A 19,629-nucleotide genomic window follows, 5' to 3' on the forward strand; every position below is an offset into this window, starting at 1 on the left:
TACCACTGTCAGCATGGTACCACAGAGTTGATACATTACTCTGGGATTACTGCTTCCCATAGAGACTACTTTACATTTGTCAATGTTAAACTTCATGTGCCACCTCTCAGCCCATCTGCTCAACTTCTAGATCCTGTTGCAGCAGTGTACTATCATTAGTGTCATTAACAACCCTGCCAACCTTCGTATCGTCAGCAAACTTGGACATTAAGCCTGATATATTATCATCAATATCATTTATAAATACAGAAAACAATAATAGACCCAACACTGAAGGACTCCACTAATAACTTGAACCTTGAAGGACTCCACTAATAACATAAGTCCACGAAGAGCAGGATCCATTGATTACCACTCTGTTTTCTCCCACTCAACCATCCCTTTATCCACAGCAGCAATTTGCTTCCAATGCCACATTGCTCCAATTTGTGCAGCAGTTTCCCATGTTGTTGTTGTTGTTGTTTTTTTTTTTTTGTTACTTTTTAATGTAAACCCCAAACACTAGAGGTATTGGAACCGATAGTACTTAGTACTTGGGTTGGAGGTTGAGAAAATGAAAGAAGATATTTCTTGACATTACTTCTGTAGACTAATTTTCAGGAAATATATATGAAGGAAGGTTGTTCTAGATAACGGCAGTTGAATGAATAAACGAGGAAGATGAAAATTTGGTTCTGTAAGTTTGAAGTTGGACAGTAAATGGATGTTGGCTGGTGGCGGCACGTGTTCGGACTGTTTTTAAAGAGAGAGTGGGAATTATAGAAGCCAATTCAGAAGAACAGTGCCCATGGAAGAAACTGTAGAAGAGCCATGCAGCAGAAACAGTATGTCTATGAGACAGCAAGTAGTGAGACTCTGTTATAGATGAATCATTAATTAACCTATCTGCCCCCTTCTGAATGGAATCAAGAAGCCTGAGAGAGAGCACCACCCCAGATGTGGGAACAACATTCCATGGTAGGGCAGATTTGCGATTTGTACAGAGTGAACAGCTGTTTGGAAGGAAAGTAACGCTGAGAGCAAAAGAGAAAACCAAGTTTTTTAAATGCAGAGGAAGCAATATTTGTAATGTGCTTGTATCCAAGAGAGATTAGAAGTCAGGGTAATCCCCAAAAGAGATAGAGATATATCATTTTGCTTAGAAATTGGAGTGCCACCAAAGATAAGCATAGCAGCAGAAGAATCATTTTGTGAGATATAAGACAAGACTGAGTTTTAGAAGGATTGAAATCAACTACGCTGTGTTCGCCCTACTGGAGAATTACCTGGAGGTCGGCATTTAAGGAATTGGTAGCAGATTTTCAAGAAGTTGAAGCTGATTGACCAGAACAGGGTTTCTCAAAATAGAAAGTGGAATGCAATGTGCTATCATCGGCAAAACTATGGACAGGATCTCTAGTCAATGGAAGAAGGTCATTAATATACAAGAGGAAAAGAACTGAACCTTGGGGGACACCAGCATTAGTGGAGAAGTTAGAAGACAGAGAGTCATCTACCATCACCTCAGTGAGCGATCAGAGCAAAAACTGGATAACCAATTACAAAAATAGTTGGCAAATCATAAGATGGAAGCTTGTTTAGAACACCTTTATGCCAAACACGATTGAAAGCCTTTGAGATGTCAAGAGCAACTGCTTGTGCTTCACTGAACTTTTCCATTGAATTAGTCCATAAATGGGTAAGTGGATTGACACTGACGGAATCCATACTGGCGATCGTTGATCAGACAGGTTTCTAGGTAGTTTAAGAGTTCACGGTTAACTAATTTCTCCATTACTTTAGAAAGAGTAGAAGTAATTGAAATGGGATGATAACCGGATGGGAGGGATTTTTCACCCTTTTTAGGAAATGGCTGGATATGAGCAAATTACCAAGCAGAAGGAAAAACACCTTTGGAATAAGAAAGTGAAAAAAGTGGCAAAGAACAGGAGTATTCAGGGCTGCATGTTTTGAGAACAATTGCAGAAATACCATCAGCACCTGGAGCTTTCATAGCATCAAGATTCGTCAAAATGCTTCTGACATCCCTTTGATGGAAGACCACAGGAGGCATTGAACGGAGCGTGTTGCGAATGCTGGGAGGGGTTTTACCAAGATCATTAATAAGTGAGTTGGAATAAAAATAGGATGCTAGCAGGTCAGCTTTATCCTTGGCCAAAGTGACAACAGAACTGGGAGCAGAGATGGGCAAAAGTTGCAGCCAATAGCTTTGGCAAGAGACCAGAATGCTCAGTTACCCTTAGAGCAAGAAGCAAGTTTTCTATTCTCTGCCTGTTCAAACTCTAGTTTGAACAGGCAAAATTAATTTGAATCAGAAGTGGCTTCTGTTATCTGCAGTTTAATCTCCCTCTTTACAGTATCAAAGGCGTTTCTAAGATCCAAATATATGATATCAAAGTTATTCTTTACATCCAGTTTCTTTGTGCCTACATCATAGTATCCAATCAAATTAGTCAGACAAGACTTCCCTTTAATAAAAGCATGCAGTGTCCAAGCTGTAACTGAAGTCCTGTCTAGATGATTCTGCAATGCTTCTTTAGGCAGTGCCTCATTAATTTCCCTGGAACAAAAGTTAAACTAGCAGGTCTGTAATTACCTGTGTCTCCCTTTGATCCTCCTTTATGGATTGGGGTCACATTTGCACATCTCCAGTCCATGGGTACCTCCCAGAGGAGGTACCCATGGACTGGAGATGTGCAAATGTTCAGGGAAGCTCTCATAATTATGGTTAAGGGTTTGCTTACTTCCTTTGCCATCTCCTTTAATTTAGCTGGATAGATTCCATTTACCCCAGGTGCCTTTGTTGGGTTTATCTTCTACAATTTCTCCTCCCCTTTACTCTCAGTTATTACAAGATTATCTAGCTTACTGCCAGAGTTGAATACAACTCTGGCATTCCTCTCCATGCATAACTCCCCATGTGTGAATGTATGCATTTAGTTTGTTAGCTACCTGAGCAGGATCATCAACAGTTGAACCATCAATATCAAGTGGATCAATCTGATTCATCCCCTTCCTTCTAGAGTTTACATAAAAAAACTCTTTGCTGTTTTACTTTGCATCCTTTGCCAAAGATTTCTCGTAATCTGCCTTCATCTGCCTAACTTTCTTTGTAACATGGTTACAGACCATGTTTATATCTATCACAGGCTTCTGTGTCAAATGTTAATTTATATGTATTCCATGCACTTTTCTTCTCTGTCACATGTCTAATTAGTTCATCTGACATCCATTTAGGCCTAAATCTTGAACAATATTTCTACGTTGGTATGAAAAGCCTAGTAGCGTCCAAGTTAAATTCTTTGATTGCACTAGTAGTAATAGTAGTAGTGGCAAGTGTATGAGCTTATGTAGCATCAGGCAAAAAAAAAAAAAACACACCATTCCCTCCAAATGCTTGTCCAGTTCCTCCTTAAATTTATTTAACCTATCAACTTCCACAACGACAGATGGAAGTTTGTTCCAGCAATTAACCACCCGCTACCTAAAGGCAAATTTCCGCACATCTATTCTACATTTGTCTTTTCTTAATTTGAATTTATGCCCCCTTATTAGCATTAGCAGAGGCATATGATGCAAGAAAGCAAGCTTATTCAGCATCAGCCAAAAAAAAAAAAAAAAAAAACCCACTCCCATTTCACCCCTCCGTTCGTTCGAAATACCTGTCCAGTTGAGCTTTAAATTTGTTTAGGCTATCAACTTCAACAACAAGTGATGGAAGTCGGTTCCACCAACCAACCACCCGCTGGCCAAAGGCAAATTTCCGCACATCTATCCGACATCCGTCCTTCCTCAATTTGAATTTATGCCCTCTGAGGTGATTATTCTGAGAAAGATGAAGAATCCCATTGGCATTGAGCATGCTCAAACCATTCAAAGCCTTATACACCTCTATCAGATCACCTCGCCGGTGCCTAGTCTCCAGACTCTGTAATTTGCAAAACTTAAGCCTTTCTTCGTAAGAGCAACCCTTTGTTCCATTTACTAATCTTGTTGCCCTTCTCTGTACCCGTTCCAGCAGCTCTACATCCTTCTTGAAATGAGGCCTCCAGACCTGTATACAGTACTCAAGATGTGGCCTTACCATTGCCTTATACAAGGGAATAATCACCTCCTTATCCCTGCTAGAAAAATTCCTGTATATCATTGACAAGACACCATGAGCTACTCTTGCAGCTCGTCTGCACTGCTCAGAGAACTTCATATCTGCCTGCACAATTACCCCCAGGTCCTTTTCATTCTCCACCACTGTCAGTGTAGTACCGCAGAGTTGATACGTTGCTCTGGGGTTACTGTTTCCCATATGCAGCACTTTACATTTGTCGATGTTAAACCTCATTTGCCACCTCTCAGCCCATCTGTTCAACCTGTCCAGATCCTGTTGCAGCAGCATAGCGTCAGTATTGTCCTTAACGACCCTGCCAACCTTTGTATCATCTGCAAACTTGGACATTAAACTTGATATCCCATCATCAATATCATTCATAAACACCGAAAACAACAACGGACCCAACACTGAACCTTGAGGAACTCCACTAATAACATTAGTCCACGTTGAGCAGTGTCCATTGATTACCACTCTCTGTCTTCTGCCACTCAACCATCCCCTTATCCATAGCAGCAATTTGCCTCCAATGACACACTGCTCCAATTTGTGCAGCAGTCTTCCATGTGCAACAGTATCAAAAGCCTTTCTAAGATCCAAATATATAATATCAAAGTTATTCCCCGCATCCAGTTCTTTTGTGACTACATCATAGTATCCAATCAAATTGGTCAGGCAAGACCTGCCCTTAACAAAACCATGCTGCGTCTGAGCTATAACTGAATTCTTGTCTAGATGATCCTGCAGTGCTTCTTTAACCAGTGCCTCCATTAATTTACCTGGAACAGAAGTTAAACTAACAGGTCTATAATTACTTGTGTCAGCCTTTGAACCTCCTTTGTGAATTGGGGTCACATTTGCACATCTCCAGTCCATAGGTACCTCCCCTGAGTCCAAGGAAGCTCTCATAATTATGACTAAGGGTTTGCTTACTTCCTTTGCTGCCTCCTTTAATATAACTGGATAGATCCCATCCACCCCAGGTGCCTTTTTTATGTTTATCCCCAACAATCTCTCCTCCACTTTCCTCTCAGTTATTACAAAATCATCCAGCTCACTGCCAATGCTTACTTTACCTACATCATTCTCCTTCCTGAATAACTCCTCATGCGTGAATGTAGATGCAAAATACTCGTTTAGATTGTTAGCCACCTGAGCAGGATCCTCAACTGTTGAACCATCAATATCCAGTGGACCAATCTGATTCATCCCTTTCCTTTTCGAGTTCAAGTATGTAAAGAACTCTTTTCTGTTTTTCTTTGCATCCTTTGCCAAGGATTTTTCATAGTCTGCCTTTGCCTGCCTAATCTCCTTTGTGACTTGGTTACAGACCAACTTATATCTATCATAGGCTTCCATGTCACCCATTAATTTGTATGTATCCCATGCATTTTTCTTCTCTGCCACATGTCTCATTAGTTCATCTGACAACCATTTAGGCCTAAACCTTGAACAATATTTCTTAGTTGGTATGTAAAGCCTGGTAGCCTCCAAGATTAGTTCCTTGAATGCTTCCCATTTTGAGTTTGCTGTTGGTAACATCATCAGTTGGTCCCACTGTATAGAATTTAAATACTGTCTCAGACCATCATAGTCGCCTTTACGAAAACAAAAACCCTTCCCTTTACCTCTGATGGTAGTTACCTCCTTGAGTAAATCCCACTTCAACACACTGTGATCACTGCCACCTAGTGGTTCATTTATCTGCAGGTTCTTAATGCATGAGGAATCACTACTGATAATCAGATCAAGAGTATTGCTCCCTCTTGTTGCCTCACGAACATGCTGATGTAGAAAACAATCATCCAATAAATCCACAAAAGCCTTGCTAGTGTGCGAGTGACCAACCCACAAATTCCAGTCAATATCTGGGAAATTAAAGTCCCCCATTATAAGACTCTCTGATTTACTGGCCCACTCTATTTCCCTGTACAATATCTTATTATACTCATCAGAGTCATTAGGCCTATAGCACACTCCTACTCTCAATTTTGATTTCCCTATGCTTATGTCACACCAAACTGACTCGACGCTGCCCTGTCCATCGATTTCGACTGGCTTCACTTCCTTGGACTTTATGTGTTTCTTAATTAATAGCATAACCCCTCCTCCCCTCCTGTCCTGTCTATCCTTTCTATACACATTGTATTCCCCAAATTCCAGTTCCGCATTACTTATATCTGTGTGACACCACGTCTCTGATATCCCAACAATATCTGCCTTTGATGTTTTGAGCAATACCTCAAATTCATCAAATTTATTTACCAAACTCCTAGATTTGGTGTACACGCAGGTATACATGCACCTGTTTCTATTCTTAGCTACCCTAACACAACCCATGTGTTTACTTGTACCGTAATGACTACCAGCAGTCTCTGAAATATCCTGCATCCTGTTTTTCAGACTTCTGCTCATTTCAATAGAAGCAGTGCAAGAATCACTTCCACCTTATGTTCGTAATCTGAACAAGTGGAACGATCCCATCAGAATTCAGCGTGCTCAACCCATTCAAAGCCTTATACACCTCAATCAGATTACCACGCAGGTGGTAATCTGATTGAGATCTAGATAATTTGGGCAGATCGGCTAAGAAGTGGCAACTGAAGTTTAACCTTGACAAATGCAAAGTACTGCATATGGGTAAAAGTAACCCCAGAGAAATGTACCAACTGTGTGGTATTAAACTTAAGGTGGTAGAAAATGAAAAAGACCTGGCAGTAATTGTGCTGTCAGATATAAAGTTTTCTGAGCAATGCAGACAGGCTCCCAGGGCATGGGGTTTTGGCAATCCTATTGCAGTAGCACACTGCCATTACTGTCATTAACAACCCTGCCAACCTTTGTATCATCTGCAAACATCGACACTAAGCCTGATATACCTTCATCAATATCATTGATAAATATACAAAACAACAGAGGACCCAACACCGAACCCTGTGGGTCTCCACTAATAACATTGGTCCACGAAGAGCAGCACCCATTGATTACCATCCTCTGTCTTCTCCCACTCAACCATCCTTTTATTGATTGTAGCAACTTACCCTTAATACTATTCTGCTCCAATTTGTACAATAGTCTTCCATGCACAACAGTGTCAAAAGCATTCCTGAAATCCAAATATATGATATCAAAATCATTTTTGCATCCAGTTCCTTTGTAACCACATCATAATATCCTATCAAATTTGTCAGACAAGACTTTCCCTTAACAAACCCATGCTATGTCTGAATTATTGCTGCAGTCTTGTCTAGATGATCCTGCAATGCATCTTTAACCCATGATTCCATTATTTTACCTGGAACAGAAGTTAAACTAACTGGTCTGTAATTACTCGTGTCACCCTTCGATCCCCTTTGTGAATTGGGGATACATTTGCACATCTCCAGTCTGTGGGAACTTCCCCTGAGTTCAAGCATGCTCTCATAATTATGGCTAAGGGTTTGCTTAGTTGCTTGGCCGCTTAGTTGCTTTAATGTAACTGGATAGATCCCATCCACACCAGGTGCCTTTCTTATGTTTAACTTCAACAATTTCTCCTCCACTTTGCTCACAATTATTACAAAATCATTAAGTATCCTGTTACAATTTGATTACCTTGTGCCATTTTCAAACCTTAATAACTCCTCATGTGTTGGTAACATCATCAGTTGGTTCCACCGTATAGAATTTAAATACTGTCTCAGACCACCGTAGTCACCTTTACGAAGGCAAAAACACTTCCCTTTACCCTTGATGGTAGTTACCTCTGAGTAAATCCCACTTCAGCACACTGAGATCACTGCCACCTAGTGGTTCCTTTATCTGCAGATTCTTGATGCATGAAGAATCACTACTGATAATCAGATCAAGAGTATTACTCCCTCTAGTTGCCTCCCGAACATGCTGCTGTAGAAAACAATCATCCAATAAATCCACAAAAGCCTTGCTAGTGTGTGAGCGACCAACCCACAAATTCCAGTCAATATCTAGGAAATTCAAATTCCCCATTAAAAGATACTCTAACTTACTGTGCTACTCTATTTCTCTGCACAATTGCTCATTATACTCAACAGATTCATTAGGCCTATAACACACAACTATTCTCATTCTTCCTTTCCCAGTGCTTATGTCACACCAAACAGACTCAACATTGCATTGTCCACATACATCAATTGCATGCACTTCTTTAGATTTTACGCATTTCTTAACTAACCTCCTCCCTTCCTGCCCATCCTTTCTTTACACATTGTACTTCCCAAATTCCAGTTCTGCACTGCTTATGTCTGTGTGAGACCATGTCTCTGATATCTCAACAATATCTGCCTTTGATGTCTTGACTAGCACTTCAAGCTCATCGAATTTATTAACTATACTCCTAGCATTGGTCTACATGCAAGTATACATGCACCTGTTTCTACTCTTAGTTACCCTAACACATCCCATATATTTACTTGTTCCACTATGACTCCCAGCAGTCGTGGAAATTCTCATTGTCTTGCTTTCCAGGCAGCTGCTCAATTGCATTTCAATAGAAGTAGCGCAAGAATCACTTTTACCTCTGCCAACGACTACTGTTAATCTATTAGTCCATGTATCCCCTCCCAAGCTAACAGTTTTCTGACCCACCTAACTCTGCCTCAATAGCACCAGCAAATATTCTTGCACCCCTTTCTATTTAAGTGTATCCCATCCCTGTAGAAGCAGTTTCTTCTGTTAACAAGCACAGACCAGGCTGAGAAAAGTTCTACCCCTTGAGCCTTGCACAATCTCTCCAGGGCAGAATTGATCGACAAGGCTCTCATCATATACTCCCTCGTATCGTGTCTGGGGGGGACAATATACAGTACTGTACAATATAAAATTATGTTTCAATTTGGCCTTTGATTTACAGATATCAGAAACAGTTTGTTTTTTTTATGCCGTGAATTTCACAAACACGTGCTCCTGAGATGCCTTGTTCTAATTTCCCAATTAGCTCTAATTTCTGTGCCACATTTAAGTTCACACGCTTTCTTTTAACTGCAATTTTAAATTGTAAGGATTGCAAAATTATTTAATAAATAAAGTAACAATTCAAAAATCACAGAAATATTCTGTATACAATCTGACCACTCAATAATTTGAGGCAGACTGAGACAGAAAAAAGAAAGCGAGTCGGTACACCTGCAGTTTAGTGTCCCGACTCACGTTCAGCTTGCAAGTGTGCAGGCTGAACGTGACTCGGAGAAAATATGTTCAAATAGCTGTAATCTGGGAAAACAGCTATTTGAACACGTTTTCAGAAAGAATAAAAAACAATTTCCCAACTACAATTTCCTGAATTTGATTATTAAAATAAAAGTAGGTAATTATCAAAACAACAATGGAAATAGGTAATTATTATTAATTTTTTATTAATAATAACACTGAAGTTTTGTATAACCTAAAATAATATGGTCATGATTAATACGTACATTACTATATTATTATTTGTCCGGTCCGTTAAATCCAAAATCTGTTATATTGGGGTCTGTTAAATCGAGGGTTTACTGTATTTGGTATTTATTTATTATTATTTATTTTATTTTTGTATATATACCAAAATCTATTTGGTATATATTTGGTTCCCTCCATAACATGGAGGGAACCAAATAGTAACATTCACTACCATGGTCTTTGGTTCCCTCCATAACATGGAGGGAACCAAAGACCATGATAGTGAATGTTACTATTTTAATGTGAATGTGACTGGCTTTCTCAGTGAAGAGTAAAGGTAACAATATTCATTCAAACCTGGATTCCGTAATGACAGTATACCAATTCCAGTGAAAAAACAAACTGTTTTGAAACACAGAACAATGACTGAGAACCAATTTGGGTTCACACCTGGAAGAGGATGGAGTATACTCTACTGAAAGTAACCTACAACAGCTGAGGAATCTGTACACAAAATATGTCTTTGCTGTGTTCATAGTCTTCTTCAAGGAGCTTATGACATTCTTTGGTGGGAAAGTTAAAACATTTTAGTTCTAGCTACTCATCATCAAAGATTATTTTAGGAACAGAAACATCAATGTTTAAAATAGATAAACAGATCACCAGACAACTTTCCAACAGGGACCCTTAGGACTCAATTTTAGGGCTTATCTGTTGGAATATTGCTATTGATGAATGGTTGCATCGCTCCTTTCCTGATTCCACCTCCACAGCTTATCCCATCCCAATGACCTTGTTCTTGTGGTGCAAGGCAATTCCAGTGAAAACTTTGGAACTAAATATGACACTACAAGACCTGATTAACTGGTGTTCTGATCACAAGCATATAAGATACAAGATTCAATTTCAAGGGAAAATAATAAAATGATGCTACTTCAAAGCAATCTTGATAGGCATCACCCGCCTCTCATAAATTATTAGACCAATCGTTTACATATGCCACATCACAGAAATTTCAAAGGGTACTGCTGGAAGAGAATCTACATTTCACCAAGCAGGGTTTATATCCACAAAAAAAAAAAAAAAAACCTTTGCAATGTCGGTGTCCATTACTAAGCATGACTGAAACCTGAAACTGAAGGATCAAGACTTTATGTACAAGTGTAGACAAAGTCTCTCTCTTCATTCCTACAGCCACTTATAGGGTGTGGTACAGGAGGAGACCTGATTAAATGATGTTCTGACCACAAGCATATAAGATTCAAGATTCAATTTCAATGGAAAAGAACAAAATGATGCTACTTCAAATCAATCTTGATAGGCATCACCCACCTGTCAAATTATTAGACCACTTTTTATATATGCGACAACACAAATTTCTAGGGATACTGCTGGAAGAGAATCTACATTTCACCAAGCAGGATTCGTATCCACGAAAAAAAATCAAAAAATTCTTTGTAATGCTGGTGTCCCTTACTAGACACAACTAGGTCCTGAAACCAAAAGAACAAAACTTTATGTACAAGTGTATACAACAAGCCTATCTTCATTCCTACAGCCACTTATGAGGTGTGGTACAGGAGGGAAAATAAAATAATCACCCGGATTGTTATTTTATTTTCAGGACAAACTGTTTCACTCTCTCTTTCGCTTAACCTGAAAACCATCTCCACCACTATGTTGCAGGTTCTTAAGAGTTAAATGCCTTTGTATCTGGAGGTGATTTATCATGGTCTGGCTTTCCACATCAGAAAGAATATTCCATTGGCTTCACAAAGATTCACATAATAGTGAGGTCGAAATGATGAAGGTCTCACATCAAGACATTCATTTAATGCAAAGCACACTATCCTTGGCACCTCAGTTTCCTCCCTGTGCGGGCCTGACGAAGACTGGGTACATATCCTACACAAATGTCCAACATATGCTGCCATCCACAGAAGTGAAACTGCTCTTACAGCAAAAGTGAGATGAAACCAAGAACACTTCACTACCTTCTCCAGTCATGTGAATGCCTTTCCAAAAAAAAAAAAAAAAAAAAAAACACAGAGAGAGGAGAATAGCTGCTAACAGACACATCCAGCATGCATACGTACATACATCAGTCCTGAATGGATAGACACACTTTCCATAACATTACAGCAAACTTGCTGACTCTAGAATCTCCTCATCCCACAGTGGGATACTTGGAGACAGCAAGCCTTATCAGGTGAATACTCCTCACATCCAAAGACCAATGCCCTCACCCTGACATTAAACCTATTTTTCTGACAATTTTAGCCTTCCTCTTTGATTATGAGACCTTTTAGGTACATGACTAGGACTAGTTCCCACTGGTGTGAAACTTTCAAGCTGACAGCAGCAGTGATTTTCTCAATGTAGAATCCCTTGGCTGATCCCATTTTGATCCCAAAGTGAGGAGATCCCAACTGCCTATGTGGGATCTCCTCACTTTGCTCTTCAAGGCATACAAGGCTGACCTTTATCCTTACTGTATAAGAAATCAGCAATGCTCATGATGGTTAGCTGATCTACTATTAGTCTCTTCTTCATCTTCTGTATTCTGGGGGGGGAGGGGGTGTCGGTCTATGCAACTTAAGCCATAAATATTGTCTCAAGTTACTGAAGCACATAAAATCCTACTACAACTGCCACCTAGTATTTCCTTTACCTGAAGATTCTTAATACGTAAAATTTAAATTAGAAAATGATGGCTATAGGCAAATATAAGAAAATTTGCTTTCAGCCAGAAAGTAATTGACTGTCAAAAAAAATTTCCATCTGATGTGGAAATGGGTAATTGGAATAAATTTAAAGGAGAATTGAACAAATGGGGGGGAGAGAGAGAGAGAGAGAGAGAGAGAGAGAGAGAGAGAGAGTAATATTTCATACAAAATTTAGTGCATAATGCACTCAATTTTGTGTGAAAAATTATACATCTCAAAAACTCAAGTGATAACTGTGAATGATCAAAACAATGAAATGAGCTGTAAGCATGTTTGGATATTCAGTAATATGTATGATGATATTTGCTGAAGCAGCATTCCCATGCAGTTTGATTTGTGTCCTGTAATTTTCATTAATTTCACAAAACAGCAAAGTCTAAAATTTTAGTTTTAAATGTGGTCCCCCCCCACCCCCCAACTTTCAATAGTCCATATTTTAAGGTTAAAAAAAAAAAACATTTAAAACAAGCCAACATGCACTTAAAAATACTCTACAATATACACATAATGGACATAGCATCTGCAGTCAACAAAGTAGAGTGAAAAATTCTTTTTAATAAATTCATTCAAAAATTATGGTAGCCTTAATAATACAGAAAAAAATACTATATTTTATTTTTATTTTTTTTATACTAATCATCATCATCAGCCATTTTCAATCCACTGCAGGATGAAGACCTCTCCAGCAACTTTCCAGTTCCTTCTGTTTTGTGCAATGGCCATCCATTTACTACCCACAAACTCGTGAATTTCATCTGTTCATCTCCGTCGTTAACTTCCAGGTTTTCTTCTAGCTCCTCTTAGGTATCATTCTGTTATTCTCTTAGTCCATCTGTCATCATGACTTCTAGCTATGTGTCCTGCCCAAGACCATTTTAGTTATTTTGTTTTGATCAGAATGTCCTTTTCTTGTGAAGAGTCTTGCCAGTTTTTGTGCTATGTCTCTTCCATTCAATTTTAACAACCCTACAGTAACTTCATCTTCCCCTGGGGCTTTCTGATTCTTTATTTTCTTCAACGCATGTTCTACCTCATCAGGAAGAATATCAGGTATGTTGTATGTGTTAATAATTTGCGATCCATCTTCCCTACCTCCGGCATCATTCCCTCATTCCTTGTATAACTCTCTATTGTAGTCTTCTGCTATTTGAATTATGCCTTCTCTGCTATTTATAAGTACACCATTGCTATTCTTCAGTTTCAGTATTATTTGTCTTTCTGTATTACTGCTCATGGCTGCTGATTTAAGTCCTTTGTTTACATTTAATGCTTGTTTTACTTTTCCTGTGTTAAATCTTCTTATGTCCTCTCTGAGTCTCTTTCTAATGGCTTTGCATAACTCAGTATACTTAATTTTCTCCTTGTTAGTGTTTTTCTTGCTCTTCATTTATCGTCTTTGGTTCATCATGACAAGTGTTCCTTGACTAATTTTTTCCTTGACCTATTCCTCGTCCACATCTTGGTCCTGAACAGCCTGCAGAAGCTCAAACTTGTTCTTAAGTTCCAGTACATACTGCCTTTTCTCCTCTTCTGTTATCTTCAAAGACCTTCGTATTATTTACTCAAGTCAGTTTTTTCCCTTATTTTCTTACATCTATATCAAGTGTGCATCTTATCATTCTGTGATCACTTCCAACATTTTCCTTGTTCAGGACAGTAACATTATTCATGATATATACTAAAGCAAGACAAAAACAAAAATAATGAAAAGAGAATATGAGCAGCCACAGAAATCATTAGTTCCATCACATTAAAATAAGTTATTTATCGTATATTTATGGAGCAAGTTTCAGCAATCATTACTCATTAACAATTTTCTAACAATAATTCTGTAAAGTTTTCATTCTAAAAGTATTAAGATTTGCTAACTAATGAATAACACTTAACTACCTTACCACATTTCAACATATTCACATAAACTTAACTTTTACAACACAAAAAGATTGACTTATTTGATCATCAGAATCAGACAATAAATGAATAAAACTGATTAATTTGAATGATTCCCTAAAAAATAACAATAAACAAATTTTTAACAAAGGGATAAAATAACACAACAATAATCAACGTGTCCAAAAACGAATCAGTGAGTATGCACAATGCTCTTTTGAATTATGCCCCTTCCATATCTATGGGACTGCTGTTACCAGAGAACTTTAATCACAGAAAACAAACATTAATAGCAGCATATTATGCTGTGTAAAAGATGAAGAAGCTCATTGAAGCCATATATATATATATATGAACATAAAGATATACAATTATGAAATAGCTTTCAGGGTTTAAGATAAAGTATTTCTTGGAAAGAGTTTACATTTTTGGATATTTTTACATTAGGCATGTACTCCAGATATTCAACACTAGATTTACATATTCGAGTCTGTGCCACCAGATACCGGAAGAATATTCATTAACATCTGCAAAGGACAAAACGATCACTTATCAGCAACGACACTGACAGGTGCACCATGATGATTTAGCAAAATGCTAAAGCTGCACTTTATATCAACATGCCAATAATATCCACCATGTTCCATGGATGCAATCCGATAAAGAAATTTGAGGCTATAAGTTGCACTATGGAGAGAATTTTCATGTACCTGTTGAAGTTTTTGTAGCAGCAGAGGAGAAAAAGAACAGAAATACAAAGGACTATCTAACATTGCATTGGCCACTTCAAATACATGCTTAATATAGAACAATTTCAGAATATTCCCATAAGTATTTTAGCTGATATAGCCTAAAACACTGAAAGTTATTTTACAATTACTTTGTATAGCAATCATAACCAGATTTCTCAAGTTTATTTTCAAATAACAAACTTGAGATATCTACAATGGGGTTGAGAAACCAACCAATTTCTATAAATTTTATGCAAAGCATAAACTGAGCAGGTATGTTTTGTGAGAAAAAAAACCAGTTTCTGAGAGGAAAGATTCTCACACATTCACTCGAAACTAACCCTTTAAGTGAAAAAAGCTTTTTTTCACTTAAAGGAATAAGGAATAAAAACAGGAATAAGGAATGAAACAAGGCAGAATTCAAATTTAACATTGAATATAAAAAAATATATATATTCTTTTAAATATATTTTTATTTAAAATTATGATTTCAAGAAATTCTTAAAAATACAATCATAGGACTTATATGAAATGGATTTCGAAAAACAGTGATTAGATAGGCTCATTAACTGACAGGGAGACAACTAGAAAATTTCAATCTGCCAAATTCTTATAAATTGATAAGGCTTTCTTTGAAGATCAAATATCTTATGTTTTATTCAATGTTATTATCTTTAATAGCTACATTTCATATGTAAGAAACTAAATGTCAGTGAACTGACATTCAGTTTCTTACATGTGACAAAAATCAGTTATTTAAAAGTAATGTTTCCCAACAAACTAATAATCAAAATATGTTAACTTAAACATTTTTTTACAATAAGTGATACTTTATCATACTATTACTGTATATGAATGAATCTAGGAAACAAACCAAGCTAATGCCTGTGTCAGCCATATGAAAATGTGTACTAATTACAGGCATGATGAGTTGAAGGAACTGATGATGGTGGAGATGAATAGTGATATACTGCATGTGGAAGCAGGGCAGGACAACTTCTTAGCAGCTGCGAGGTGTAACCACGTTGCAAACGTTGACTGTATTCCTGTATGATGTCCACAGTGGCAGGATATGGAGGTGGGGAGAAAACAGGGCAGGAATCTTCTGAGGGAGAATTCACTTGGTTGTTGGGAGCTGCTCCAGAGAAAGAGCCTTGGGCACCTCCAAGAGAAAGTTTGGGCTCCATGTAACTGTCAAGGAATGCGGTGTAGACTGCAGAATTTGGGGAAAGGGTGGTTCGGAGGGGAGTAGGGATAGCTTCTAAGGGTTCAACAACCTCCGGCTCAGGGGACTGGGGACTGGCAGTGGTGATGGAGTACATGGGGGTGGAATAGGATGAATAGCCAGCACCTGCACTCACAGTTAGAAAATGGTGAAAGACAAACATGTTAGTGTGAAGTTACACTAGCAAAACATACAAACAAATACATTCACACTAAATTTTTACATTACTAATATATAATGTACCAAAAAATATCTTTAAATATTTCAAAGTGAACTAGCTTAGCTGCAACATAAAAAAAGAATATACCAAGAATATCTAAAATCCACTTAATGTACTGAAAGTCACAGTACATAAAGACCTCATTATATTCCAGATATTACTTCGTATAATTAATGTATTTGTATAATTAATGCTCCATTTGTATAATTAATGCTGCATTACATTTATTGAATTGGCAACATCTGAAGGGAAGGGGATCTACCCCAACATGACTATACTTATATTTTAAGACATTTTTTAATAATATTACCAAGTTCCCCCAACACTTTTGCATAGGTAAAGAAGGGAAAATATTTTCCTCCATGGAATTTCTAGAGAATATCACTGAAAGATTCAGTTCAAGATAGGGGAAGAGGGGAAAATATTTTTTATGTCTGAATAATACTTACCTGAAAAGAATCCTCTCTACCCATGCTATATGATCTTTGAAAAAGAATAAATTATATATATATATATATATATATATATATATATAAATAAAAGAAAGCATAAACCATATAAGATTATTATAATTGACAGAGCTTTCCTGAAATTTTTTAAAGCTGTATAGAGTTGATTTTACCCAGAGTTTTTTTCATGATTCTAAAACAATATGAAAAGAAATAAGTGCTCTCTCTTTCAGTTTATAGATCAGTTTATCACTTACCTATGACAAAAACTAGAATAAACAACATAGAGATAATCAAGTGATGGTATTTAAGAAAGATATTTAATCTAAAAAATAAAATTAATTCTTTCTGAAAGTTACAAATAAGTGTTCCAATTTATCAGAAAAAAATAATAAACATCTTCCAACATTTATGACTTCATACATGTGAAATGGTTTACTGCTATGAAGACAAAGATCAATGTAAGAAATTGTGCTGGGGGAAAATATATATATAAATAAAATTTATATTTTATATAATTTATATATATGTATATATATATATAAAAATTAAGCTAGATGTGTGTTGCACAATTTTGCAGAATGAAAAATATTTCAACTATCATACTAACTGCTAGTATAAAAAGAAGCCCATAAAAATTCCTTGTCATGATCACATTTCAATTCAAGAATTGTCCATAGTGCAAAAGAACAGTGGTACAACCACTGTGCTAGTCACAAGGGATGAAATGAGTATAAGTATGGCATCAGTCATTGCAGTGTGATAATAAACATAACTTCAAGCTTCACCAATCACTATGAAAGCAAAACTAATTGCAGTGAACTGAAGTGAATCACATTACTTAGTATAATAAATACTATGAGTGACATGAATTTAGGTAGAAGCAGAGCATATGATACAAAAAAAAAAAAAAAAAATTAAGCAAAAATAGAACGAAGCATTAATACTTGCCATGTACAAAATTTTGATAAAGTGAATGTCATATCACAGTTAATTAACACAAGTACTAGTAACTACTGATGATACTTAACATTTTAGTGCTACTTATTAATTATTTCTGATTACCAAATTCAAATTTTCACCATATTAATCTTTCTTAAAATTTTAAGATAATATATATTAACAAACTATAGAAATGACAATGGGAATCAAACCACATGTTTCAAAATGTGGTGGCAGTGCTATATATCCATTTCACTGCCACAGGAAGTTAAAACTTGGTCTCTATTAAATGTAGTAGCAGTTTCAACAGAAGCCTAGCCTACAAATATTTCCTTATATAGGAATAATTCAAAGCCTAAAAAAGATTGAAATGGGCACCAAATTCAAGAATTTTTACTAAGCAGACCAGCTGGATAAAAAATACTTGATATTCACATCAGTTTTCATATCAGCTTTTGTTTCAGAACAAAAGAATAAAAGGTGCATGAACTGAAACAAAAGCTGCCCAAGATCTACAGTTCATCTTTTACAGGGTGAAAAAAATTGATCACTCATGGACTCTTACTATTTTAATACACAGGAATATTAAGCATTAATTACTTGTCCATTTCTTCCCACCACCCACCCACCCAATATCAGATATACTTAATTCTTCAATTAACAGACTTACCAGAATACCCTTGTACCAATGACTAATAAATATTCACTCTAAAATTATTAAACTGTTAAGATTACAAACATTTCTCAAAACTTCATATATTTTTGTGATTATCACCTTCAATGACATTTTACAGGGAGAATATGACATACATAAAAATAAAACCTTTTCATTACATATCATTATACATTAAAAAAATGAAATACAAACTAATACTGTAATATTAAGTGCTATTTCTCTTACTTTAAACAGATTTGCATTTCACTTTTCATTAAAAAAAAAAAATATATATATATATATATATATATTAAAATGCCTAAAATTATACTGAAACACCTAAAATCAATGTTAAATTCACTTCACACTTCAATGTTAAATAACATAATCTATAGAATATTACAAATTAAAGCATTATAAATTAACAACGCTGAAACATGAAGGCATTTCAATGTTAAATAATATAATCTATAGCATATTAGACAAGAAAGCATTATAAATTAACACAAGACACAACAGTCTAAAAATTATACATTCCATGCACACTTTATTAGATAACAAGTTAAAGTAAATGTGAAAAGATTAATTTCACAGACAAATAAAGAAGTAACAAAGAAACAGAGAAATAATGAAGCATTCCTACTTACATTTGAAGATACCTGTCTGAACTATTTACAAAGCCGGATCAATAAGTTATGCGCTATAAGCTGTAACATCTTTATTATCTGACATATTGTAACCATACTTCATATACATAAAATACAATCTTTCAACTTTGTGAAAATATGACTCAATGCAAGACCCACCACACTTGCTGCATCTTCTCCAATGTTATAACCAGCCAGTGAATGCACTTTGGTAAAATTCAGGAGGCTGACACTTATACCAAGGGTTAATGTCAGAAATGAGTTATTACATATCACTCTCAAACCACCTTACCACACAAGTATTCCTTCAGTCTACCAATTAAAAAAAAAATAATAATAATAAAAAAACTCTGATCGGGCAAGGTCAGGATTATAGAGTGCATGAGGCATCATGCTATAAACAGATAAGCAACTTTTGACAATGTCATCTGTGGTGTATGCAGCCTAGTGCTATCATTATAAAACTTGCTTGAGGTCCTGCTGATTCAGTTCAGGTATTTTGGTTTTAAAAGCTAAATTACGATTTTTCAGGAACAAGCAGTGTCTTTCTCTGTTGATGGTTGTTCCACTTTCCAAGAAATCAATAAAAGAATGCCATTTTGATCCCAGAAGAAGGTGGCCATACGTTTTTTCAGTGATTTGGAG

General features: G+C 36.5%; 1 protein-coding gene across 1 annotated transcript in view; it reads right to left on the reverse strand.

Annotated features, from left to right (window-relative positions):
• LOC150082462 (piezo-type mechanosensitive ion channel component-like) overlaps window positions 1-19,629 on the reverse strand; it is an 861,219-nt gene that overhangs the window by 304,974 nt on the left and 536,616 nt on the right. Inside the window, 1 exon segment of the mRNA XM_090377768.1 lies at window positions 15,766-16,245. Coding sequence (XP_090233894.1) covers window positions 15,766-16,245 — 480 coding nt within the window.

This window comes from Mastigoproctus giganteus, chromosome 7 (assembly GCF_048544385.1).
Source record: "Mastigoproctus giganteus isolate SK-2022 chromosome 7, ASM4854438v1, whole genome shotgun sequence".
Taxonomy (NCBI): domain Eukaryota; kingdom Metazoa; phylum Arthropoda; class Arachnida; order Uropygi; family Thelyphonidae; genus Mastigoproctus; species Mastigoproctus giganteus.